This window comes from Rhinoderma darwinii, assembly GCF_050947455.1.
Source record: "Rhinoderma darwinii isolate aRhiDar2 chromosome 5 unlocalized genomic scaffold, aRhiDar2.hap1 SUPER_5_unloc_1, whole genome shotgun sequence".
In the NCBI taxonomy this organism is placed as follows: Eukaryota; Metazoa; Chordata; class Amphibia; order Anura; family Rhinodermatidae; genus Rhinoderma; species Rhinoderma darwinii.
Window position 1 is genome coordinate 102,836 of NW_027461765.1, and position 27,151 is coordinate 129,986.

Genomic DNA, 27,151 nt, shown 5'->3' on the forward strand with positions numbered 1-27,151 from the left:
CAGATCATTTTCAGCCTTGGTTGGGTCAGCTCTCAGTTCTGTCCTTCTTTATTGATCCTCCCTCATTAACATTTTCCTGAGAATGACCTTATCCATCCTTTAAGGGGTTAACATTTCTCCAAGAACTTGCGTTCACGAAGGATTGCACCAGCAGGGACTCCGGGTCTTCTAGATGTTGTAGGAAACTTGTAATTAACTTTGAAGGATACATAGGATTATGGGGGACCCGTTCTGATATCACCCCGACTGGTCGTCTATATCATCGTGCTCCCGGCATCTGCCACTGGATCATTAATGGACATTTTCTCCACATGTAGACGGCAACTGCATCGACCCATCAGAATGTCCATGTTTCTGGGAGAGATTACCATTCCCATCGGGTGCGACTGTAGATCAAGGCTGCCTCAACTGGTATGTCTCATGTCATGGCTAGAAGAGGCATAACTATTATATCACCCTCTGAGGTTCTACATTCATGGTCTCCACATCCCTCCCATTACTCATATATCACCCTCTGAGGTTCATCATTCATGGTCTCCACACCCTCCCATTACTCATATATCACCCTCTGTGGTTCTACATTCATGGTCTCCACACCCTCCCATTACTCATATATCACCCTCTGTGGTTCTACATTCATGGTCTCCACATCCCTCCCATTACTCATATATCACCCTCTGAGGTTCATCATTCATGGTCTCCACATCCCTCCCATTACTCATATATCACCCTCTGAGGTTCTACATTCATGGTCTCCACATCCCTCCCATTACTCATATATCACCCTCTGAGGTTCACCATTCATGGTCTCCACATCTCTCCCATTACTCATATATCACCCTCTGAGGTTCACCATTCATGGTCTCCACATCCCTCCCATTACTCATATATCACCCTCTGAGGTTCACCATTCATGGTCTCCACACCCTCCCATTACTCATAAATGACCCTCTGAGGTTCTACATTCATGTTTTTCAACCCTGTGAGGCTGAACATTCTTGTTGGCTGACGGACATCTTTGTTCTTGCAGCACCTGTGAGTCTGGCCGGTGGCTGTGTCCTGATGAACCCTGTTCTGCCCCTTCCCGATGTGGAGATGATGAATTTGCCTGTCAATTCAGTGATCGCTGCGTCCCCATTGCCTGGGTTTGTGACAATGAGGACGATTGTGGAGATGGATCCGATGAGATCTGCTTGTTGACATGTGCCCCAGAAGAGCACCGCTGTGCCAATGGACAGTGCGTCCCCCTGGAACACCGCTGTGATGGCAGAGCCGACTGTGTGGATCACTCAGATGAATGGGGCTGCCCTGCTCCCTCCTGTACTAATAATGAGTTTCGTTGTTCCAATGGGCGCTGCATTCCCCTCTCGCACATCTGTGATGGTGAACTGGACTGTGGGTTCGCTGATAACTCTGATGAATCAGGTAGGTCCTTACAATAAAGTTGAACCTGTAAGATCACACATTCGTCAATGACTGGATGCAGAGTAGTGTCCTAATATCCCATGGAGAGGTTAGCACCATCCACAATGTCTAGCCAAGCATTAATTACGATGACCTCACAGCAGGCTGCGCAGAGGTGGAACATATAAAGTCTTCCATAAAAGGAGGCGAAGTGCCAAGGCCCAGGCACCAGTGGCAGATTAAGAGTCCAGTGGCTGAAATGATCAGACAGGAGGATGCAAATAGTAAGAGTAGTCAAGTAACAGGCCAGGTTCGATACACAAATAAACATCAATAGGTAATAATGTGAGGCAGAGAGGAACTAGACAATAACAAGGAAGGTCAATAGTCTGGCAAGGAGGTACTGCAAGGTCCGGGCTTATACAGGAGCCACAATGGTGAGACCAGTCAATCAACCTAATGAAATTGAGAGAGACAGGGATTAACGAGAAGCTAGACACTAGATCCAGCATTGGAGCTGTCCAGCAGCACCATTGGCTCAATGAGAAGAGCTAGTTCATGGGACACAGGAGATCTTAGGTTTCATTCCTAACACCGAGGCTTCTAAATTTTATTTATAGCCAGAAATACAATGCCATGTAAATAGTTCTGGGTCCTCAGTGTAAATAGAGCAGCTCTTTCTTGCCCTCTTGCAACAAGTTCCAGCATAATTTCAAGCGCTGATCAAAGCTGAATTACATTTAACCAACCACATCCAGACAAGAACTAGCATGTGATCAAACTCAGCCGGCCAACCAGCTGCATGGAACCAAACCCTACAACAAATGATCTATGTGTAAACAAAGCCTTGTCTCTCTATGTGTCTGAAGCCAAGGAAACTCCGTCAGCGCATCATCTCTCCAATGTCATTTTATCCAGGTTGCTCCTCCGGCTGCAGCTCTGCCCATTTCCATTGCTCCCTGGGTAAGTGTGTCCCCTATATTCACCGTTGTGATGGGCATGATGACTGCGGTGATTTCAGCGATGAGAGGAGCTGCTCCTGTCAATCCAGTGAGTTTCAGTGTCCTGAGGGGCTGTGTCTGTCCAAGGAGAAAGTGTGTGATGGACACCAAGACTGCGGCAATGGAGCAGATGAGACAGTGTGCACAGGTAACACGGGACCAGCCTCCATCAGAATTACGTTACTCACTGATCCAACGTGTGTAAAAGTAATGGACACTCTTGTGATGAGATCTTAAAGAGGCTCTGTCACCAGATTATAAGTGCCCTGTCTCCTACATAATGTGATCAGCGCTGTAATGTAGATAACAGTGGTCCTAGTAATAAAGAGGCTGTCACCAGATTATAAGTGCCCTGTCTCCTACATAATGTGATCAGCGCTGTAATGTAGATAACAGTGGTCCCAGTAATAATAAGGCTGTCACCAGATTATAAGTGTCCTATCTCCTACATAATGTGATCAGCGCTGTAATGTAGATAACAGTGGTCCTAGTAATAAAGAGGCTGTCACCAGATTATAAGTGCCCTGTCTCCTACATAATGTGATCAGCGCTGTAATGTAGATAACAGTGGTCCCAGTAATAATAAGGCTGTCACCAGATTATAAGTGTCCTATCTCCTACATAATGTGATCAGCGCTGTAATGTAGATAACAGTGGTCCTAGTAATAAAGAGGCTGTCACCACATTATAAGTGCCCTGTCTCCTACATAATGTGATCAGTGGTCCTAGTAATAAAGAGGCTGTCACCAGATTATAAGTGCCCTGTCTCCTACATAATGTGATCAGCGCTGTAATGTAGATAACAGTGGTCCCAGTAATAATAAGGCTGTCACCAGATTATAAGTGTCCTATCTCCTACATAATGTGATCAGCGCTGTAATGTAGATAACAGTGGTCCTAGTAATAAAGAGGCTGTCACCAGATTATAAGTGCCCTGTCTCCTACATAATGTGATCAGTGCTGTAATGTAGACAACAGTGGTCCTAGTAATAAAGAGGCTGTCACCACATTATAAGTGTCCTATCTCCTACATAATGTTATCAGCGCTGTAATGTAGATAACAGTGGTCCTAGTAATAAAGAGGCTGTCACCACATTATGTGTCCTATCTCCTACATAATGTGATCAGGGCTGTAATGTAGATAACAGTGGTCCTAGTAATAAAGAGGCTGTCACCAGATTATAAGTGTCCTGTCTCCTACATAATGTGATCGGGGCTGTAATGTAGATAACAGTGGTCATAGTAATAAAGAGGTTCTGTCACCAGATTATAAGTGCCCTGTCTCCTACATAATGTGATCAGCGCTGTAATGTAGATAACAGTAGTCCCAGTAATAATAAGGCTGTCACCAGATTATAAGTGTCCTATCTCCTACATAATGTGATCAGCGCTGTAATGTAGATAACAGTGGTCCTAGTAATAAAGAGGCTGTCACCAGATTATGTGTCCTATCTCCTACATAATGTGATCGGGGCTGTAATGTAGATAACAGTGGTCCTAGTAATAAAGAGGCTGTCACCAGATTATAAGTGCCCTGTCTCCTACATAATGTGATCGGGGCTGTAATGTAGATAACAGTGGTCATAGTAATAAAGAGGTTCTGTCACCAGATTATAAGTGCCCTGTCTCCTACATAATGTGATCAGCGCTGTAATGTAGATAACAGTAGTCCCAGTAATAATAAGGCTGTCACCAGATTATAAGTGTCCTATCTCCTACATATGATCCAAAAATATACCTGATGCTTAATTAATCTCAAATAAACAGCAAGAGTACCAAAATATATCTTTATTGTCCCAATAGGGAGAACATTACCCACAAAATACAAACATTTAAAATACAGATAATTTAAAAACACCCCGGATAGGAATGTCCACCGTATCCCATAGAAATGGTCATACTATATACCATATAGCGATAAGGAAATGTATAATCCTAGTACAGATTCCCCCAGGAGATCAGAAGTCTAGAATGATCAACTGGGTAGACGTAGAAACCTCATATAACCCATATGTGGGAGTGCAGAGGCAAATCTGTATCAAAAAATGAGCACTTAATTACCTGGGGTGGACATGATGAAAAGAAGACCTAATCCGGGGAACACCTCGACGCGCGTTTCGCTTCCTTCGTCAGGAGGTGAAGTATGCTAGATGCTTCCTCCCTTAAGTACACCTCAAATGAGGTGATGTTAATCGGCGCATGACAGGTCACGCCCATCTCCAGGTGCCAGACCATCCGCGTCAAGTCCGGAAGTCGTACCTGGAAACCAGGACTCGTTCTCGGATCTGAAGACAACTTCCGATCTGACACCTAGGAGACAGCGCGACCCGCATGCGCACCCATCACGTACCAAGTGAGTAAATCACAAAGCATACTTACGATAGAGGAAAAAGTGTCATTTTGTAATATCGGTTCAGAAAAGCCAGAACTTTAATATACCATTATGCTCTTCACGGTGTATTCCCCAATATGTCAATATTCGTATAGACAGGATACTTAAATAAATATCACATCAATATCAAATTAATATCAAATCAAATGACTATACACATATTACAGTACTATCTCGCACTTAAAGGTATACATACAAGAAATTCATATATACATCAAACCATTACCAAAAAAGAAGAAAACAATATAAATACATATAAAAATTATTACATATAGTTATAGTTATATAAAAATAAGAAAATTATCCCCCCAAAAATAGAAAAATCTAATAATATATATATCTATACATAGGAGGCCCTAAGACCAATAACCTAAAAATAAGTACTAAGAATATATAAAGTGCAACAATTACGTTAATAGATACATGAAAGCCCAACCAGATCGGAACCCCAACCTGCAAACAGGAATGGCGAGCTCCGATCCAGATGAGCATCCAGGAATCAAATAAAATAATAATAAACATATATATAAGAATATTAGTGACACTAACCCATAACTGTAAGAAGTATAAACAATATATCAATATATCTTCCATGCAGTGAAGTTCAAAGTACAGACTAGTACATAATTAATCGAATTAATACAAAATATCAATATAATTAACCCACAATATTTCACATATGAACTCTCCATGTGTACACCCAAATTATTCCAAATACGAGTAGATATAGACAAAACAAACAAAATCATATAAACACGATGACAGAAAAATTAATAAATAATTAATCATAAAAGTTATAAAATATATATATATATATGCATCAACCCAATACATCAAGGTTAACAATGCACCTACGTATATATATCTCCTAGAATTATATTATACACCAAGATGAGAATGAAAGTCAATACATACATGCATATATATATATATATATATATCATTACATCAATAACTCATATCATCCCTATCCAGCGAAATACACACGTATATAGTATAGAACACCATGTATATTTTTCAAAAATTTATCATCATACAGCATATATAGACATAAACACCGATCCAAATACTTCAAAATCTTCAATATGTTCTCCTTTTCAAAAATCCGATAATCCGACACTAGCAACAAATAACAAATAAAAACAGCGTAAGTCCAAATACAGAATATTCACAAAAAAGATGCGAAACTTTGTGTTTCGTTCAAGCCCCTTGGGGACAATGTGTCTAGAGTAACAATCCATTTCATTTCCTTTCTAAGAAGGTTTTTAACCATGTCCCCCCCACGATTACCAGCATAAATACGGTCAATTCCCTTTATTTTCAGCAGTCTCCAGTTACTCCCATGAAACTCCTTAAAATGCCTTGCAAGAGGCTTACTCCTGTCACCAAAAAGGATGTCATCATCTCCAATTTGTTTATGCTGAATACCTTTGATATCCCTGATGTGTTCCATTACACGCATTTTCAACTCCCTTGAGGTCATCCCAATGTAGATCTTATTACAAGGACAACAGGCATGATAGATGACGTTCCTGGTGTTGCAGTTTACAAAATGCACAATTTTGTACACTTTAGTGCAATCTGAGCCAGAGAATGAGTCAGTTCTCTCCATTACGTGACACGCTCCACATTTTCCGCATGACACGTTACCCCACCTAGGCCCTCGAGATTCAAACAAATATTTATTGGATATGGAAGGGACATAATGACTCCTAACTAAAATATCACGGAGATTAGGACTCCGACGTGGTGTCATAGATGGAAAAGGGGTAATGATTCTGGATAGACGTTTGTCTGTTTTTAAAATAGACCAATGTTTGTCAAAGATCCCTCGCATGATGTTCCATTGTTTATTATATCCTGATATGTATCTTACCACATTATCCGGCCCTTTTCTTCCCTTCAACTGGGGTTTGAGTAGATCGGTTCTGGTCTTGGTTTTAGCGTATTCATATTCACGTTTTACTTCCGATTTTTCATATCCTCTATTAAGAAACCTGTTCATCAGATCCTTGGATCGATGCTCAAACACATCCTCAGTAGAGCAAATCCTTCTAGCTCGGAGGAATTGCCCTCTTGGGATGGCCCTAATGATGTGTCTAGGGTGGGAGGAGTCAGCCGTTAGATAGGAATTCACAGAAGTGGATTTTCTAAAAATATCGGTGTTAAGCTTACCGTCAGCCTCTACCTTTATCTTTAGGTCCAGGAAATCGAGTTCAGTTTTACTGTACTTGCTTGTCAATTTAATACCCATTTCATTAATATTCAGATAATTAAGAAATAGGTTGAGCTCATCCTCAGTACCCTGCCAAATAAATAAGACATCATCAATAAAACGCCTCCACGACAAAACCTGCCGCTCACCACAGTAATCACCATTGGTTATCACAGATCTTTCCCAAAATCCCATAAAAAGATTTGCATAGGATGGGGCACAAGTTGCCCCCATCGCGGTGCCTCGATTTTGTAGATAATACTTATCTTTAAAGATGAAAAAATTATGTCTCAACACATAGTCTAGTAGTTCCAGGATGAGCTCAACCATTTCACATGTCAGATTTCCTGTCTGTAGAAAAAACCTGCACGCACGTAGACCATGATCATGGTGTATCGATGTGTACAAGGATTCCACATCACTAGTGACCAGATACATATCTGATTCCAATCTGAGACCTTCAAGGGATACAAGAATGTCAGTTGAATCACGTATATATGATGGAAGAGTTTCCACATGAGGTCTCAGATAGAAATCAATGAATCTGCACGTCATCTCACAAATCCCACCAATTCCCGAAATAATCGGTCTGCCAGGAGGGCATTTGACATTTTTATGTATCTTAGGCAAAAGGTAAAGAGTTGGTACTCTAGGCTCTCTGACTACTAGACTCTCATGAACCTCCCGTGTGATAATGCCACTATCTACTGCTCTCCGCAAAATGGTATCAAGTTTCGCACTGAAAAGGGCCATTGGGCTTCGTTCCAAAACCCTATAAGTGTCTTGGTCACCGAGTTGTCTCCCAACCTCTTTCTCATACATATCACATGGCCAAACCACGACATTTCCACCCTTATCCGCTGGCTTGAATATGACATCTTTCATTTGTTTCAATTCCCTTAGAGCAGTCCTCTCACAGGGTTTAAGGTTATCACTAAAGTTGTTAGAAATTTTTCTCAGATCCTCGGTGACCAACCTAACAAAGATGTCAACCTGTGGACAAAGGGAAAAGGATGGAAATGTCGTGGATTTCTTGCGGATACATGGGGGAAATCTAGATGTACTAGCCTCATCTCCACAGCTTTCCCCCCGTAATTCCTCCAATGCTGCCAAAGTCTCCCTTTCAACATCATCACACGGTATAAACTCGTCCGGATTCGAAAAATAACGTTTTAGCATAAGCTTACGGGCAAAAAGATGCAAATCTTTGACCGCTTCGAAGAGGTCAAAGTTCGCTGAAGGTGAAAAAGTTAAGCCCCTGCTTAAAACAGAAATCTGTGCATCAGAGAGATCAATACTAGACAAATTGATTACCTTCAATATTTCCTTATTTTCGTTTGATTCTCCCTGATGCTGCCATAGTTTTTCTTTTTGTGAAAATTTCGGGTATGCATTCGAGAACGATCCGGTTCCTCTTGATTGGTTATGGGTATTCGTTTGTCTAAAAAACGTTCCCCTACATTGCTTCTGGTAGATGATGCAGAAGATGATCGTGACGAGGACATGGGTCTCCCAGACCTTTGCCATCTATAAGCACTATTAGACTGAAAGTCTGCAAGATCTCGTTTGAATTTTCTGGCCTTATCTGCTTGAACCTCGCTCTCCCACTTTTTAAAGTCGTTATCCAGTTCACTTTCAAATTCCTTAAGAGATTTTTCGTTTAACTCTTTCTTTAATTTAACGTTTAATTCCTCAATTTCCACTTCAGTGATCTCAAGGGTCTTCTTATCTAATCCAATAAGAAGTTCCAGGAAATTCCTTGAGCAAATCTTGCATGACTCCTCCCACTTGCTCCTAAAGGTTGTGTTGTCAACCGGGAAGGAGGGGAACAATTGGACCCTTAGGCCTCGAGGGATAATATCCTTTTGTAAATAGTTCTCGAGGGAGGCTTTATTCCACCACACTCGAGTTCTTTTTTTCAAAAGGTATTTCAGGGACACTTTTATCTCCTTTACATCAGTATTCGCATCCTCATGGGGTAATTCATTACCATCAAAAACATTAGCTAATTGTGTGACCCAAGTTCGGTCACGTGATTTATAATCCATATATAGATTTTTATCTGCTTCAAAAAATACAAAGTACAATGTTATCAACAAAAATGTATCTTAAGCACCTATCATACCACCAGATATAATTATCAATAATCAATGATCCAAAAATATACCTGATGCTTAATTAATCTCAAATAAACAGCAAGAGTACCAAAATATATCTTTATTGTCCCAATAGGGAGAACATTACCCACAAAATACAAACATTTAAAATACAGATAATTTAAAAACACCCCGGATAGGAATGTCCACCGTATCCCATAGAAATGGTCATACTATATACCATATAGCGATAAGGAAATGTATAATCCTAGTACAGATTCCCCCAGGAGATCAGAAGTCTAGAATGATCAACTGGGTAGACGTAGAAACCTCATATAACCCATATGTGGGAGTGCAGAGGCAAATCTGTATCAAAAAATGAGCACTTAATTACCTGGGGTGGACATGATGAAAAGAAGACCTAATCCGGGGAACACCTCGACGCGCGTTTCGCTTCCTTCGTCAGGAGGTGAAGTATGCTAGATGCTTCCTCCCTTAAGTACACCTCAAATGAGGTGATGTTAATCGGCGCATGACAGGTCACGCCCATCTCCAGGTGCCAGACCATCCGCGTCAAGTCCGGAAGTCGTACCTGGAAACCAGGACTCGTTCTCGGATCTGAAGACAACTTCCGATCTGACACCTAGGAGACAGCGCGACCCGCATGCGCACCCATCACGTACCAAGTGAGTAAATCACAAAGCATACTTACGATAGAGGAAAAAGTGTCATTTTGTAATATCGGTTCAGAAAAGCCAGAACTTTAATATACCATTATGCTCTTCACGGTGTATTCCCCAATATGTCAATATTCGTATAGACAGGATACTTAAATAAATATCACATCAATATCAAATTAATATCAAATCAAATGACTATACACATATTACAGTACTATCTCGCACTTAAAGGTATACATACAAGAAATTCATATATACATCAAACCATTACCAAAAAAGAAGAAAACAATATAAATACATATAAAAATTATTACATATAGTTATAGTTATATAAAAATAAGAAAATTATCCCCCCAAAAATAGAAAAATCTAATAATATATATATCTATACATAGGAGGCCCTAAGACCAATAACCTAAAAATAAGTACTAAGAATATATAAAGTGCAACAATTACGTTAATAGATACATGAAAGCCCAACCAGATCGGAACCCCAACCTGCAAACAGGAATGGCGAGCTCCGATCCAGATGAGCATCCAGGAATCAAATAAAATAATAATAAACATATATATAAGAATATTAGTGACACTAACCCATAACTGTAAGAAGTATAAACAATATATCAATATATCTTCCATGCAGTGAAGTTCAAAGTACAGACTAGTACATAATTAATCGAATTAATACAAAATATCAATATAATTAACCCACAATATTTCACATATGAACTCTCCATGTGTACACCCAAATTATTCCAAATACGAGTAGATATAGACAAAACAAACAAAATCATATAAACACGATGACAGAAAAATTAATAAATAATTAATCATAAAAGTTATAAAATATATATATATATATGCATCAACCCAATACATCAAGGTTAACAATGCACCTACGTATATATATCTCCTAGAATTATATTATACACCAAGATGAGAATGAAAGTCAATACATACATGCATATATATATATATATATATATATCATTACATCAATAACTCATATCATCCCTATCCAGCGAAATACACACGTATATAGTATAGAACACCATGTATATTTTTCAAAAATTTATCATCATACAGCATATATAGACATAAACACCGATCCAAATACTTCAAAATCTTCAATATGTTCTCCTTTTCAAAAATCCGATAATCCGACACTAGCAACAAATAACAAATAAAAACAGCGTAAGTCCAAATACAGAATATTCACAAAAAAGATGCGAAACTTTGTGTTTCGTTCAAGCCCCTTGGGGACAATGTGTCTAGAGTAACAATCCATTTCATTTCCTTTCTAAGAAGGTTTTTAACCATGTCCCCCCCACGATTACCAGCATAAATACGGTCAATTCCCTTTATTTTCAGCAGTCTCCAGTTACTCCCATGAAACTCCTTAAAATGCCTTGCAAGAGGCTTACTCCTGTCACCAAAAAGGATGTCATCATCTCCAATTTGTTTATGCTGAATACCTTTGATATCCCTGATGTGTTCCATTACACGCATTTTCAACTCCCTTGAGGTCATCCCAATGTAGATCTTATTACAAGGACAACAGGCATGATAGATGACGTTCCTGGTGTTGCAGTTTACAAAATGCACAATTTTGTACACTTTAGTGCAATCTGAGCCAGAGAATGAGTCAGTTCTCTCCATTACGTGACACGCTCCACATTTTCCGCATGACACGTTACCCCACCTAGGCCCTCGAGATTCAAACAAATATTTATTGGATATGGAAGGGACATAATGACTCCTAACTAAAATATCACGGAGATTAGGACTCCGACGTGGTGTCATAGATGGAAAAGGGGTAATGATTCTGGATAGACGTTTGTCTGTTTTTAAAATAGACCAATGTTTGTCAAAGATCCCTCGCATGATGTTCCATTGTTTATTATATCCTGATATGTATCTTACCACATTATCCGGCCCTTTTCTTCCCTTCAACTGGGGTTTGAGTAGATCGGTTCTGGTCTTGGTTTTAGCGTATTCATATTCACGTTTTACTTCCGATTTTTCATATCCTCTATTAAGAAACCTGTTCATCAGATCCTTGGATCGATGCTCAAACACATCCTCAGTAGAGCAAATCCTTCTAGCTCGGAGGAATTGCCCTCTTGGGATGGCCCTAATGATGTGTCTAGGGTGGGAGGAGTCAGCCGTTAGATAGGAATTCACAGAAGTGGATTTTCTAAAAATATCGGTGTTAAGCTTACCGTCAGCCTCTACCTTTATCTTTAGGTCCAGGAAATCGAGTTCAGTTTTACTGTACTTGCTTGTCAATTTAATACCCATTTCATTAATATTCAGATAATTAAGAAATAGGTTGAGCTCATCCTCAGTACCCTGCCAAATAAATAAGACATCATCAATAAAACGCCTCCACGACAAAACCTGCCGCTCACCACAGTAATCACTATTGGTTATCACAGATCTTTCCCAAAATCCCATAAAAAGATTTGCATAGGATGGGGCACAAGTTGCCCCCATCGCGGTGCCTCGATTTTGTAGATAATACTTATCTTTAAAGATGAAAAAATTATGTCTCAACACATAGTCTAGTAGTTCCAGGATGAGCTCAACCATTTCACATGTCAGATTTCCTGTCTGTAGAAAAAACCTGCACGCACGTAGACCATGATCATGGTGTATCGATGTGTACAAGGATTCCACATCACTAGTGACCAGATACATATCTGATTCCAATCTGAGACCTTCAAGGGATACAAGAATGTCAGTTGAATCACGTATATATGATGGAAGAGTTTCCACATGAGGTCTCAGATAGAAATCAATGAATCTGCACGTCATCTCACAAATCCCACCAATTCCCGAAATAATCGGTCTGCCAGGAGGGCATTTGACATTTTTATGTATCTTAGGCAAAAGGTAAAGAGTTGGTACTCTAGGCTCTCTGACTACTAGACTCTCATGAACCTCCCGTGTGATAATGCCACTATCTACTGCTCTCCGCAAAATGGTATCAAGTTTCGCACTGAAAAGGGCCATTGGGCTTCGTTCCAAAACCCTATAAGTGTCTTGGTCACCGAGTTGTCTCCCAACCTCTTTCTCATACATATCACATGGCCAAACCACGACATTTCCACCCTTATCCGCTGGCTTGAATATGACATCTTTCATTTGTTTCAATTCCCTTAGAGCAGTCCTCTCACAGGGTTTAAGGTTATCACTAAAGTTGTTAGAAATTTTTCTCAGATCCTCGGTGACCAACCTAACAAAGATGTCAACCTGTGGACAAAGGGAAAAGGATGGAAATGTCGTGGATTTCTTTGCTTAAAGAGGCTGTCACCACATTATAAGTGCCCTGTTTCCTACATAATGTGATCAGTGCTGTAATGTAGATAACAGTGGTCCTAGTAATAAAAAGGCTGTCACCAGATTATAAGTGTCCTGTCTCCTACATAATGTGATCAGCGCTGTAATGTAGATAACAGTGGTCCTAGTAATAAAGAGGCTGTCACCAGATTATGTGTCCTATCTCCTACATAATGTGATCGGGGCTGTAATGTAGATAACAGTGGTCCTAGTAATAAAGAGGCTCTGTCACAAGATTATAAGTGTCCTGTCTCCTACATAATCGGGGCTGTAATGTAGATAACAGTGGTCCTAGTAATAAAGAGGCTGTAACCAGATTATAAGTGCCCTATCTTCCATATAATGTGATCAGCGCTGTAATGTAGATAACAGTGGTCCTAGTAATAAAGAGGCTGTCACCATATTAGAAGTACCCTGTCTCCTACATAATGTGATCAGTGCTGTAATGTAGATAACACTGGTCCTAGTAATAAAGAGGCTGTCACCAGATTATAAGTGTCCTATCTCCTACATAATGTGATCAGCGCAGTAATGTAGATAACAGTGGTCCTAGTAATAAAGAGGATGACACCAGATTATAAGTGTCCTGTCTCCTACATAATGTGGTCAGCACTGTAATATACATAACCGTGGTCCTAGTAATAAAGAGGCTGTCACCAGAATATAAGTGCCCTCTCTCCTACATAATGTGATCAGTGCTGTAATGTAGATAACAGTGGTCCTAGTAATAAAGAGGATGTCACCAGATTATAAGTGTCCTGTCTCCTACATAATGTGGTCAGCACTGTAATATAGATAACAGTGGTCCTAGTAATAAAGAGGCTGTCACCAGATTATAAGTGCCCTGTCTCCTACATGATGTGATCGGTGCTGTAATGTAGATAACAGTGGTCCTAGTAATAAAGAGGCTGTCACCAGAATATAAGTGCCCTATCTCCTATATAATCTGATCAGCGCTGTAATGTAGATAACAGTGGTTTTATTTTGAAAAACGATAATTTTTGACAATGACATGAAGAATTTTAGATTTATGCTAATTAGTTTCTTAATAGACAACTGGGCGTGTTTTTACTTTTTAGCAACTGGGCGTTGTGAAGAGAAGTGTATGACGCTGACCAATCAGTGACCAATCAGTGACCAATCAGCGACCAATCAGACCAATCAGCGTCATACACTTCTCATTGTTCCAGCGGTATTGTGCAGTGACAGAAGCTGGGCTGGAACAATGAGAAGTGTATGACGCTGATTGGTCACTGATTGGTCGCTGATTGGTCAATGATTGGTCAGCGTCATACACTCCTCTGTACAACGCCCAGTTGGTAAAAAGTAAAAACACGCCAATTAAGAAACTAATTAGCATACTAATTAGCATAAATCTAAAATTGTTCATAACTGTAAAAAATGCTAGTTTTTCAAAATAAAAACCACTGTTATATAAATTACAGCGCCGATCACATCATGTAGGAGACAGGGCACTTATAATCTGGTGACAGCCTCTTTATTACTAGGACCACTGTTATCTACATTACAGCGCTGATCACATTATGTAGGAGACAGGGCACTTATAATCTGGTGACAGCCTCTTTATTACTAGGACCACTGTTATCTACATTATAGCGCTGATCACATTATGTAGGAGACAGGACACTTATAATCTGGTGACAGAGCCTCTTTATTACTAGGACCACTGTTATCTACATTAGAGCGCCGATGACATTATGTAGGAGACAGGACACTTATAATCTGGTGACAGCCTCTTTATTACTAGGATCATTGTTATCTACATTACAGCGCTGATCACATTATGTAGGAGACAGGACACTTATAATCTGGTGACAGCCTATTTATTACTAGGACCACTGTTGTTATCTACATTACAGCGCTGATCACATTATGTAGGAGACAGAACACTTATAATCTGGTGACAGCCTCTTTATTACTAGGACCACTGTTATCTACATTACAGCGCTGATCACATTATGTAGGAGACAGGGCACTTATAATCTGGTGACATCCTCTTTATTACTAGGACCACTGTTGTTATCTACATTACAGCACTGATCACATTATGTAGGAGACAGGACACTTATAATCTGGTGACAGCCTCTTTATTACTAGGACCACTGTTATCTACATTACAGCGCTGATCATATTATGTAGAAGACAGGACACTTATAATGTGGTGACAGCCTCTTTATTACTAGGATCATTTTTATCTACATTACAGCGCTGATCACATTATGTAGGAGATAGGACACTTATAATCTGGTGACAGCCTCTTTATTACTAGGACCACTGTTATATACATTACAGCGCTGATCATATTATGTAGAAGACAGGACACTTATAATGTGGTGACAGCCTCTTTATTACTAGGATCATTGTTATCTACATTACAGCGCTGATCACATTATGTAGGAGATAGGACACTTATAATCTGGTGACAGCCTCTTTATTACTAGGACCACTGTTATATACATTACAGCGCTGATCACATTATCTAGGAGACAGGACACTTATAATCTGGTGACAGCCTTTTTATTACTAGGACCACTGTTATCTACATTACAGCACTGATCACATTATGTAGGAAACAGGGCACTTATAATGTGGTGACAGCCTCTTTAAGCATTTTCATGATCTACTCATCTTGGTGTCTCCATGTTGCGGTGTCTTTATTGTTACAGGGCTCGGGACGTGTTCTCCGGGGTTCTGGGTCTGTGGAGATGGATCCTGCATCAGACGAGACAAGTTGTGTAATGGAAAATATGATTGTACTGATGAATCAGATGAAGAATGGGCACAGTGTATGTCTCCACCACCTGATAACACACAGATAACTCCACCCGGATTCTCCAATCAGACATCAGGTGAATAATAACACATAATCCCACGTCAACTCTGTACTTGCTGTTCACTGATCCTTTTACTCTCAAACACTATTCACAGCGGCTCCTTGTCACAACCTCCTGTAAATGGATTATTTTTGTTTAGATTCCAGTCTTCTGTGACTCCAGATCACTTTCTGTCACTCTGGATCCCTGTCCCCTTTCACTCTAGATGCCTGTCACTCTGGATCCCTGTACCCTGTCACTCTGGATCCCTGTCCCCTGTCACTTTGGATCCCTGTCGCCTGTCACTCTGGATCCCTGTCCCCTGTCACTCTGGATCCCTGTCCCCTGTCACTCTAGATCCCTGTCCCATGTCACTCTAGATCCCTGTCACTCTGGATCTCTGTCCCCTGTCACTCTGGATCTCTGTCCCCTTTCAATCTGGATTTCTGTCATCTGTCACTCTGGATCCTTGTCCCCTGTCACTCTGGATCCCTGTCCCCTGTCACTCTGGATCTCTGATCCCTGTTAATCTGGATATCTGTTCTCTGTCACTCTGGATCTCTGATCCCTGTTAATCTGGATATCTGTTCTCTGTCACTCTGGATCTCTGTCACTCTGGATCTCTGTTCTCTGTCACTCTGAATCTCTGTCCCCTGTCACTCTGGATCCCTGTCCCCTGTCACTCTAGATCCCTGTCCCATGTCACTCTAGATCCCTGTCACTCTGGATATCTGTCCCCTGTCACTCTGGATCTCTGTCCCCTTTCAATCTGGATTTCTGTCATCTGTCACTCTGGATCCTTGTCCCCTGTCACTCTGGATCCCTGTCCCCTGTCACTCTGTTTCTCTGATCCCTGTTAATCCGGATATCTGTTCTCTGTCATTCTGGATCTCTGTTCTCTGTCACTCTGAATCTCTGTCCCCTGTCACTCTGGATTTCTGATCCCTGTTAATCTGGATATCTGTTCTCTGTTACTCTGGATCTCTGTTCTCTGTCACTCTGGATCTCTGTCACTCTGGATCTCTGTCCCCTGTCACGCTGGATCCCTGTCCCCTGTAACTTTGGATCTCTTTCCCATGTCACTCTGGATCTCTGTCCCCTGTCACTCTGGATCTCTGTCCCCTCTCACTCTGGATCCCTGTCCCCTGTCACTCTGGACCTCTGTCGCCTGTTACTTTGGATCACTGTCCCCTGTCTCTCTGGATCACTGTCATCTGTCACTCTGGATCTCTGTTCTCTGTCACTCTGGATCTCTGTCGTCTGTCACTCTGGATCACTGTCGTCTGTCACTCTGGATCTCTGATCCCTGTTAATCTGGATATCTGTTCTCTGTCACTCTGGATCTCTGTTCTCTGTTACTCTGGATCTCTGTTCTCTGTCACTCTGAATCTCTGTCCCCTGTCACTCTGGATCTCTGATCCCTGTTAATATGGATATCTGTTCTCTGTCACTCTGGATCTCTGTTCTCTGTCACTCTGGATCTCTGTTCTCTGTCACTCTGGATCTCTATCCCCTGTCACTCTGGATCTCTGTCCCCTGTAACTTTGGATCTCTGTTCTCTGTCACTCTGGATCTCTGTTCTCTGTCACTCTGGATCTCTGTCCCCTCTCACTCTGGATCCCTGTCCCCTGTCACTCTGGACCTCTGTCGCCTGTTACTCTGGATCTCTGTTCTCTGTCTCTCTGGATCACTGTCTCCTGTCTCTCTGGATCACTGTCATCTGTCACTCTGGATCTCTGTTCTCTGTCACTCTGGATCACCATCCCCTGTCTCTCTGGATCACTGTCGTCTGTCACTCTGGATCTCTGTCGTCTGTCACTCTGGATCTCTGATCCCTGTTAATCTGGATATCTGTTCTCTGTCACTCTGGATCTCTGTTCTCTGTCACTCTGGATCACTGTCCCCTGTCTCTCTGGATCACTGTCATCTGTCACTCTGGATCTCTGTCGTCTGTCACTCTGGATCTCTGATCCCTGTTAATCTGGATATCTGTTCTCTGTCACTCTGGATCTCTGTCATCTGTCACTCTGGATCTCTGTCCCCTGTCACTCTGGATCTCTGTCCCCTTTCAATCTGGATTTCTGTCATCTGTCACTCTGGATCCTTGTCCCCTGTCACTCTGGATCTTTGTCCCCTGTCACTCTGAATCTCTGATCCCTGTTAATCTGGATATCTGTTCTCTGTCACTCTGGATATCTGTCCCCTCTCACTCTGGATCCCTGTCCCCTGTCACTCTGGACCTCTGTCGCCTGTTACTCTGGATCTCTGTTCTCTGTCTCTCTGGATCACTGTCATCTGTCACTCTGGATCTCTGTTCTCTGTCACTCTGGATCACCGTCCCCTGTCTCTCTTTATCACTGTCGTCTGTCACTTTGGATCTCTGTCGTCTGTCACTCTGGATCTCTGATCCCTGTTAATCTGGATATCTGTTCTCTGTCACTCTGGATCTCTGTTCTCTGTCACTCTGGATCACTGTCCCCTGTCTCTCTGGATCACTGTCGTCTGTCACTCTGGATCTATGTCGTCTGTCAATCTGGATCTCTGTCCCCTGTCACTCTGGATCTCTGTCCCCTTTCAATCTGGATTTCTGTCATCTGTCACTCTGGATCCTTGTCCCCTGTCACTCTGGATCTTTGTCCCCTGACACTGTGAATCTCTGATCCCTGTTAATCTGGATATCTGTTCTCTGTCACTCTGGATCACTGTCATCTGTCACTCTGGATCTCTGTTCTCTGTCACTCTGGATTACTGTCCCCTGTCTCTCTGGATCACTGTCGTCTGTCACTCTGGATCACTGTCGTCTGTCACTCTGGATCTCTGTCCCCTGTCACTCTGGATCTCTGTCCCCTGTCTCTCTGGATCACTGTCTCTCTGGATCACTGTCCCCTGTCTCTCTGGATCACTGTCCCCTGTCTCTCTGGATCACTGTCTCTCTGGATCACTGTCCCCTGTCTCTCTGGATCTCTGTCGTCTGTCACTCTGGATCTCTGTCGTCTGTCACTCTGGATCTCTGATCCCTGTTAATCTGGATCTCTGTTCTCTGTCACTCTGGATCTCTGTCCCCTGTCACGCTGGTTCCCTGTCCCCTGTAACTTTGGATCTCTGTCTCCTGTCACTCTGGATCTCTGTCGTCTGTCACTCTGGATCACTGTCTCCTGTCACTCTGGATCAGGCACCAAGATTTATGTTGCGTTATTTTGTTGCATTATTATTTTGTGGCATATATTGTAATGCAGCTGTGAGGTGGAGTACAGAATATGATGTTTGTTTTATATGCCTAGTGAGTTGCGTCTAATGTACCTCGCCACTTTGATAAATTTGATGGCATGTTTCGCAGTCTTTGCTGTAAATTCATGCATTGGTTGCCACTACTGGAACATTTCCCCATTGTTTTTATTCTTCAGCCAGCGGTCCGGGCAGGCAGTGCAGCCGTTACGAGTTCCAGTGTGGCAGCGGTGAGTGCAGACCCCGGGGCTGGCTGTGTGATAATGAGGTGGATTGTATGGACGGCAGCGATGAGCACGACTGTAACAGAACCTGTGACCTCGAATACTTCAAATGCACGTTCAGTGGGGAGTGCGTTGGCTACAACCAGTTGTGTGACGGAGTTCCCCACTGCCGCGACCAATCAGATGAAAGCATGGACAACTGCGGTAAGTGACCCAGCACTGCGGTCTGATTCTGATACAGTGTTATACAATAGACGTATATTATGCAAATGTCATCGGTATTAAAGCACCCCTAAAATTATAACCAAGGAACCAAAAATTAATCTACAGTTAAAAAGGTAATTAGTAGAAAGAGCAGATGGGGAGGGGATGCAACTGCAGTTTTTCTTCATTACTGTTTGTGAACCTAAATACAGTGAGAGGGGAGGAGGAGCTGTAGGGAGAAAATTTGATTGGCTCACAGCACACAGCACAGCTCTGACATCACACCAGGAAGATCCCGCCCACTCAGCAGACATGGAATGAGAAGATGTACTAAAACAGCAGAGGGGGGGGGGGGAATACAGAAGAAAAGAAAGGAAACAGGAGAGTGAGCTGACAATCTAAAGGGCTTAAATGAAATTTTTCCTAACCCTGGGAGCATAGTAATCACTTGACTATGACCTTGACCCCTGTGTAGTTGGGTGGAGTCATAAGAGCCACGAGCTGCTAAAATGTAGAAACCTCCAGACAAATAGACTCTGCGGGGGAGTGGTTCATATACACAGGGGAGGAGTCACGGGTGACTGGAGGTGTTTTTTTAAAAAAAAAATTTCTCCCCCACATTTATCTTAAGCTATTATCGATAATTTCAAGCCTCATCCTCTATATTAGTACCCAAATAACAGGAAGGCCTCGTGTACAGCTGATAGTACATGGTAGTCACCCAGAGAGGAAGACAAGTGGTTTCTAGGTAACGAGAACTGCCACACACAGCAGAATACACTGTGGGGGAGGAGTAGTTATCTGATACGTACTACTCTCTGTTCTATGTGCCTCACAGTTGGGCCGCCATCCCTGACCCTGAAGCTCTGGCGCTATCACCCATGGTATATTGGGCATATTGCATTAACTTTGGACTAATTCATATTCTCAGGTTCTACACAAATCCCCCCTTGTCCCGGGCACTTTATCTGCGCTAACAGGATGTGTGTGAACATCTCTCTGGTCTGTGACGGCTCTCCGGACTGTCCTCAGGGGGAAGACGAGAGGACATGTGGTAAGATACCCACTCTACACATGTAAGGGATCTCTGCTGGGGGTTGGAGCTGGAGCGAGGGAAGGATAAGTAGGTTTTATTGGTAATGGATTCTGATCTTGGTTGAAGGCTCCTTACTATAGAGAGGTGACTGCCACAGGACTGCCCTTGGGTTGGGTTATCACTCCAGATGCAGATTGAACAGAACTCGTATTGAACTGGATTTCTAGCGGGGGTTATGTACACAGAAAAACATGACCAAGAGAAAATGTAGACTAAAGATGACTCTGACCATAGACATTAGAGAAAGTCGAAAGTCTTGACAGGTTCAACCATTTATCCTGCCAATACAGATGAGTGGTCATGAGTTCACACTATTTTATTGGAGGAGACTATCACTATTGTGTTTGAGTGATTATTGACCACAGAGGACTGGTACATGGCTGGTGGTTACGTCTCAGCAACCATCCATCCGAATTGGTGAACTGCGCCAGCTGTAGTCTCACAAAGACCAGAAACCAATCCAAAGGTCACGGCCCTTCAATCCTAGGATTAGGAGCAGAGCACTGGCCGGTTTAGGTTGGATGATACCTGTGCAGTACCTTGTGTTACCCCATGTGATGTCCTGTCATACAGTGTACAAATACAATAACTCGTTATAAGTGCCATACTGAATGGTGCCCAGACAAGAGTGCTTTATGATGAGCAACTAAGTTTTATACAGTTACCTAAATACTAATACCAATGCTATACAGTGCCACCACTTTACACTGCAAAAAAAATGTACTATACAGTGCCACACAAAGCCTAAATAAATACTGTACAGTGCTCAAATACCAACATGTGTAGTAACCAACTAACAGCTCATATGCGAATGAAGTTATTTTTCCTTGAGATGCTAATTAAATTTCAAGTCCCTCGAGGGCGGTCCCAAACCCGGCCAGTGCCCCAGCTCTCGTATGTAAACCCTGCTCAATGCCTTCCCCTTGGCGTGATTGACAGCTCCAGTGTTCGGGTATGACAGGGATGTTGCCTAAAGCTGTAGTCATCAATGAAGGCCAATGGGGAGGCGTAGGGCAGGGTTTGCTCACGAGAGACGGAGCACTTGCCAGGCTTGGGACCACTCTCAAGGGACTTGCAATTTAATTAGCATCTCAAAGAAAAATTAGTTAACTTGCATATGCAACGTTTATCTGCGGCCACAAAGGTGTTTCAACAAATGTTTGAGTCCCCTACCCAGTGCTGGTATTGGTTTAGATTCCATAAAGGACCTGACAGACTCCCTTTAATATTAAGATTCATGGTGCTGAGCCGTATGTACCAGGACATTGGAAGGGCTGAAACTCTCGGTGTGACCGCACAAGTCGCACATGGCTGACGCCTGACATGTTTCTCGCACTTCTGCTCAGTATCTTGGTTAATTCCTCTTTGGCGCTGACTTAGGGAGCAGCTTTGTGTCTTCTCGATTTTATGTACATTTTCTTCCCTTGTAGAGAAGAGTCTGGTGACCCTAACTTCTCCCAACCAGACGTCTGCAGTCGGCTGCCCAGAGTACATGTGCCCGGATGGCGGCTGTTTGATGTTTAAACAGGTACATGAGGCATTAGGCTCCGTGCCCAGATATTTCAGGCCTCTCCTGGGTCATCTTGATGGGTTCTCTCTCTTATGTCTTCAGGTCTGTAATGGGATTCCTGACTGTGAGGATGAATCCCGGGGCTCAGAAGCTTCAGACGAGAGGGAATGTGGATTCTGGAGTCCATGGGGGTCGTGGAGCGACTGTAGCCAATCTTGTGGGACCGGTATGCAGAGCAGACGCCGCGTGTGCACCAACCCATCCAGTGATATCCTCAGACAGTGCCGGGGAGAGGAGCGCGAGGCGCAGCAGTGCTTCTCTGTCTCCTGCCCAGGTGAGGTCGCCACAATGATGGGAGGGTTCTAGGCTGGATATTCACCTCTTCGAGATCCTACAATTTTTATAGATGATGTTTCAGGTTTAAATCTGACAGATGAATGGGAGAAATGATGGTGACGTGTGACGGCCTGAGCTGTGTCCAGTCATATACTCTAGATGCTCCAGTTACAGAATATTCCACTAACATTATGGGGGACGCAGATAATTCATTACATTCCAGGTCTTCTATGTTACTATGATAACCTGCTCTTGTCTTTACAGTTGACGGCTCGTGGACACCATGGACAACGTGGTCAAACTGCTCTCAGGACTGCACCGGGGTGGTAATTCGGCGTAGGGAGTGTACACATCCGCAGAATAGTGGGCGTCACTGTTCCGATCTTCTAAGTTCTTCAGCTTCATCTCTGGAGATTGGTAAGATTGTTAGAACAGGACTCCACCAATGGTGACAGCGGTGAGATTGAGGGTATGTTCACATGCCCTATTTATGGACGTAATTCCGGTGTTTTAACCTCGAATTACGTCCGAAAATACGGCACCAAAGGGTCGGCAAACATCTGCCTATTCATTTGAATGGGCTTTACTATGTTCTGTGCCGACGGTTATTTTTTTTACGCTCCGCTGTCAAAAGACGGCACGTAAAAAAGACGCCCGCGTCAAAGTGCCTGTCACTTGCACTTGCCATTACGTCTGACATTGCGGAGCTGTTTTCTCCTGAAAACAGCTCTGTAATTTCAGCCGTAACGGAGGCTGCCGTTTGAACATACCCTATCACTAGAGGAGCAGAAGAAAGCAAATCTGTCTGTAGCCGAGCAGCAATGATAATTCGCACAGCACTCAGTTACCCTGTTGTGTTTCCCTCCAGATCTGTGTCACCAGGATGGCTGCCCTCAGCCTCCATCTTGTCCTCCTGACCTGGAATATAAAACCTGTGCCCCATGTCCTATGACCTGCTCTGACCTGACCAACAATCGTGTCTGCCCGAATGATCAGCCCTGCGTCTCTGGTAAGAGTGGAGGAGACGGCTCTGATCGTTGACCGCAGGACTGTCCACAAATGAACAACGTGTGACGCCTGATCCTCCCATGTCCTCTGTCATGTCTGAATGAAACCACCGTGCTGATTTAACTCTTCTTCTGCCTGGTCAGGTTGCTGGTGTCCTGATAAATATTTGCTCGACAACATGAATCACTGTGTACGGCCAGACGAATGTCCGTGTGAGGTGGAAGGAGGCACCTACTGGCCTGGACAGCTGGTCAAAGCAAACTGCCAGATCTGCACCTGTCAGGATGGTCAAATGAAGCAATGCAGGAAAAACCCGGAATGTCATGGTCAGTGACTAAATCCCTGAATAGTGACTAGAGTCCTGTAGATAGTGGTCAGTGACTAGAGTCCTGGAGATAGTGGTCAGTGACTAGAGTCCTGTAGATAGTGGTCAGTGACTAGAGTCCTGTAGATAGTGGTCAGTGACTAGAGTCCTGGAGATAGTGGTCAGTGACTAGAGTCCTGTAGATAGTGGTCAGTGACTAGAGTCCTGTAGATAGTGGTCAGTGACTAGAGTCCTGGAAATAGTGGTCAGTGACTAGAGTCCTGTAGATAGTGGTCAGTGACTAGAGTCCTGTAGATAGTGGTCAGTGACTAGAGTCCTGGAGATAGTGGTCAGTGACTAGAGTCCTGTAGATAGTGGTCAGTGACTAGAGTCCTGTAGATAGTGGTCAGTGACTAGAGTCCTGGAAATAGTGGTCAGTGACTAGAGTCCTGTAGATAGTGGTCAGTGACTAGAGTCCTGTAGATAGTGGTCAGTGACTAGAGTCCTGGAGATAGTGGTCAGTGACTAGAGTCCTGGAGATAGTGGTCAGTGACTAGAGTCCTGGAGATAGTGGTCAGTGACTAGAGTCCTGGAGATAGTGGTCAGTGACTAGAGTCCTGGAGATAGTGGTCAGTGACTAGAGTCCTGTAGATAGTGGTCAGTGACTAAAGTCCTGGAGATAGTGGTCAGTGACTAGAGTCCTGGAGATAGTGGTCAGTGACTAGAGTCCTGGAGATAGTGGTCAGTGACTAGAGTCCTGGAGATAGTGGTCAGTGACTAGAGTCCTGGAGATAGTGGTCAGTGACTAGAGTCCTGGAGATAGTGGTCAGTGACTAGAGTCCTGGAGATAGTGGTCAGTGACTAGAGTCCTGGAGATAGTGGTCAGTGACTAGAGTCCTGGAGATAGTGGTCAGTGACTAGAGTCCTGGAGATAGTGGTCAGTGACTGGAGTCCTGGAGATAGTGGTCAGTGACTAGAGTCCTGGAGATAGTGGTCAGTGACTAGAGTCCTGGAGATAGTGGTCAGTGACTGGAGTCCTGGAGATAGTGGTCAGTGACTAGAGTCCTGGAGATAGTGGTCAGTGACTAGAGTCCTGTAGATAGTGGTCAGTGACTAGAGTCCTGTAGATAGTGGTCAGTGACTAGAGTCCTGGAGATAGTGGTCAGTGACTAGAGTCCTGGAGATAGTGGTCAGTGACTAGAGTCCTGGAGATAGTGGTCAGTGACTGGAGTCTTGGAGATAGTGGTCAGTGACTAAAACCCTGGATAGTGACTGGAGTCCTGGAGATAGTGGTCAGTGACTAGAGTCCTGGAGATAGTGGTCAGTGACTAAAACCCTGGATAGTGACTGGAGTCCTGGAGATAGTGGTCAGTGACTAAAACCCTGGATAGTGACTGGAGTCCTGGAGATAGTGGTCAGTGACTAGAGTCCTGGAGATAGTGGTCAGTGACTAGAGTCCTGGAGATAGTGGTCAGTGACTAAAACCCTGGATAGTGACTGGAGTCCTGGAGATAGTGGTCAGTGACTAAAACCCTGGATAGTGACTGGAGTCCTGGAGATAGTGGTCAGTGACTAGAGTCCTGGAGATAGTGGTCAGTGACTAGAGTCCTGGAGATAGTGGTCAGTGACTGGAGTCCTGGAGATAGTGGTCAGTGACTGGAGTCCTGGAGATAGTGGTCAGTGACTGGAGTCCTGGAGATAGTGGTCAGTGACAGGAGTCCTGGAGATAGTGGTCAGTGACTGGAGTCCTGGAGATAGTGGTCAGTTACTAGAATCCTGGAGATAGTGGTCAGCGACTAGAGTCCTGGAGATAGTGGTCAGTGACTATACATCTGGATCTAACAGTCAATGCCTAGGACCCTGAATGCAGTGGTCAGTACTAGGACCTTTTATAAAGTGGTCAGTGAAAAAATCCCTAAGTGTAGTTATTAGTCTAGAACCCCGAATGTAAGGGTCAGTGAGGAGAAAGCTGAATGTACTGGTCAGTGAGGAGAAAGCTGAATGTACTGGTCAGTGAGGAGAAAGCTGAATGTACTGGTCAGTGAGGAGAAAGCTGAATGTACTGGTCAGTGAGGAGAAAGCTGAATGTACTGGTCAGTGAGGAGAAAGCTGAATGTACTGGTCAGTGAGGAGAAAGCTGAATGTACTGGTCAATGAGGAGAAAGCTGAATGTACTGGTCAGTGAGAAGAAAGCTGAATGTACTGGTCAGTGAGGAGAAAGCTGAATGTACTGGTCAGTGGGGAGAAAGCTGAATGTACTGGTCAGTGAGAAGAAAGCTGAACGTACGGGTCAGTGAGGAGAAAGCTGAATGTACTGGTCAGTGAGGAGAAAGCTGAATGTACTGGTCAGTGAGGGGAAAGCTGAATGTACTGGTCAGTGAGGGGAAAGCTGAATGTACTGGTCAGTGAGGAGAAAGCTGAATGTACTAGTCAGTGAGGAGAAAGCTGAATGTACTGGTCAGTGAGGAGAAAGCTGAATGTACTGGTCAGTGAGGAGAAAGCTGAATGTACTGGTCAGTGAGGGGAAAGCTGAATGTACTGGTCAGTGAGGAGAAAGCTGAATGTACTGGTCAGTGAGGAGAAAGCTGAATGTACTGGTCAGTGAGGGGAAAGCTGAATGTACTGGTCAGTGAGAGGAAAGCTGAATGTACTGGTCAGTGAGGAGAAAGCTGAATGTACTGGTCAGTGAGGAGAAAGCTGAATGTACTGGTCAGTGAGGAGAAAGCTGAATGTACTGGTCAGTGAGGAGAAAGCTGAATGTACTGGTCAGTGAGGAGAAAGCTGAATGTACTGGTCAGTGAGGAGAAAGCTGAATGTACTGGTCAGTGAGGAGAAAGCTGAATGTACTGGTCAGTGAGGGGAAAGCTGAATGTACTGGTCAGTGAGGAGAAAGCTGAATGTACTGGTCAGTGAGGAGAAAGCTGAATGTACTGGTCAGTGAGGGGAAAGCTGAATTTACTGATCAGTGAGGAGAAAGCTGAATGTACTGGTCAGTGAGGGGAAAGCTGAATGTACTGGTCATTAAGGGGAAAGCTGAATGTACTGATCAGTGAGGAGAAAGCTGAATGTACTGGTCAGTGAGGGGAATGCTGAATGTACTGGTCAATGAGGGGAAAGCTGAATGTACTGGTCAGTGAGGCGAAAGCTGAATGTACTGGTCAGTGAGGAGAAAGCTGAATGTACTGGTCAGTGAGGAGAAAGCTGAATGTACTGGTCAGTGAGGGGAAAGCTGAATGTACTGGTCAGTGAGGAGAAAGCTGAATGTACTGGTCAGTGAGGA

At 43.3% G+C, this 27,151-nt stretch overlaps 1 protein-coding gene across 1 annotated transcript in view; it reads left to right on the top strand.

Moving 5' to 3' along the window:
• Positions 1–27,151, top strand: part of LOC142684354 (SCO-spondin-like) — a gene marked incomplete at its 5' end in the record, with an annotated part of 350,250 nt that overhangs the window by 101,819 nt on the left and 221,280 nt on the right. Inside the window, 11 exon segments of the mRNA XM_075847515.1 lie at positions 318–411; positions 1,031–1,425; positions 2,323–2,553; positions 15,818–16,000; positions 19,369–19,617; positions 20,549–20,671; positions 22,144–22,241; positions 22,326–22,557; positions 22,824–22,976; positions 23,428–23,568; positions 23,711–23,893. Of these exon segments, the coding sequence (XP_075703630.1) occupies positions 318–411; positions 1,031–1,425; positions 2,323–2,553; positions 15,818–16,000; positions 19,369–19,617; positions 20,549–20,671; positions 22,144–22,241; positions 22,326–22,557; positions 22,824–22,976; positions 23,428–23,568; positions 23,711–23,893 (2,082 nt within the window).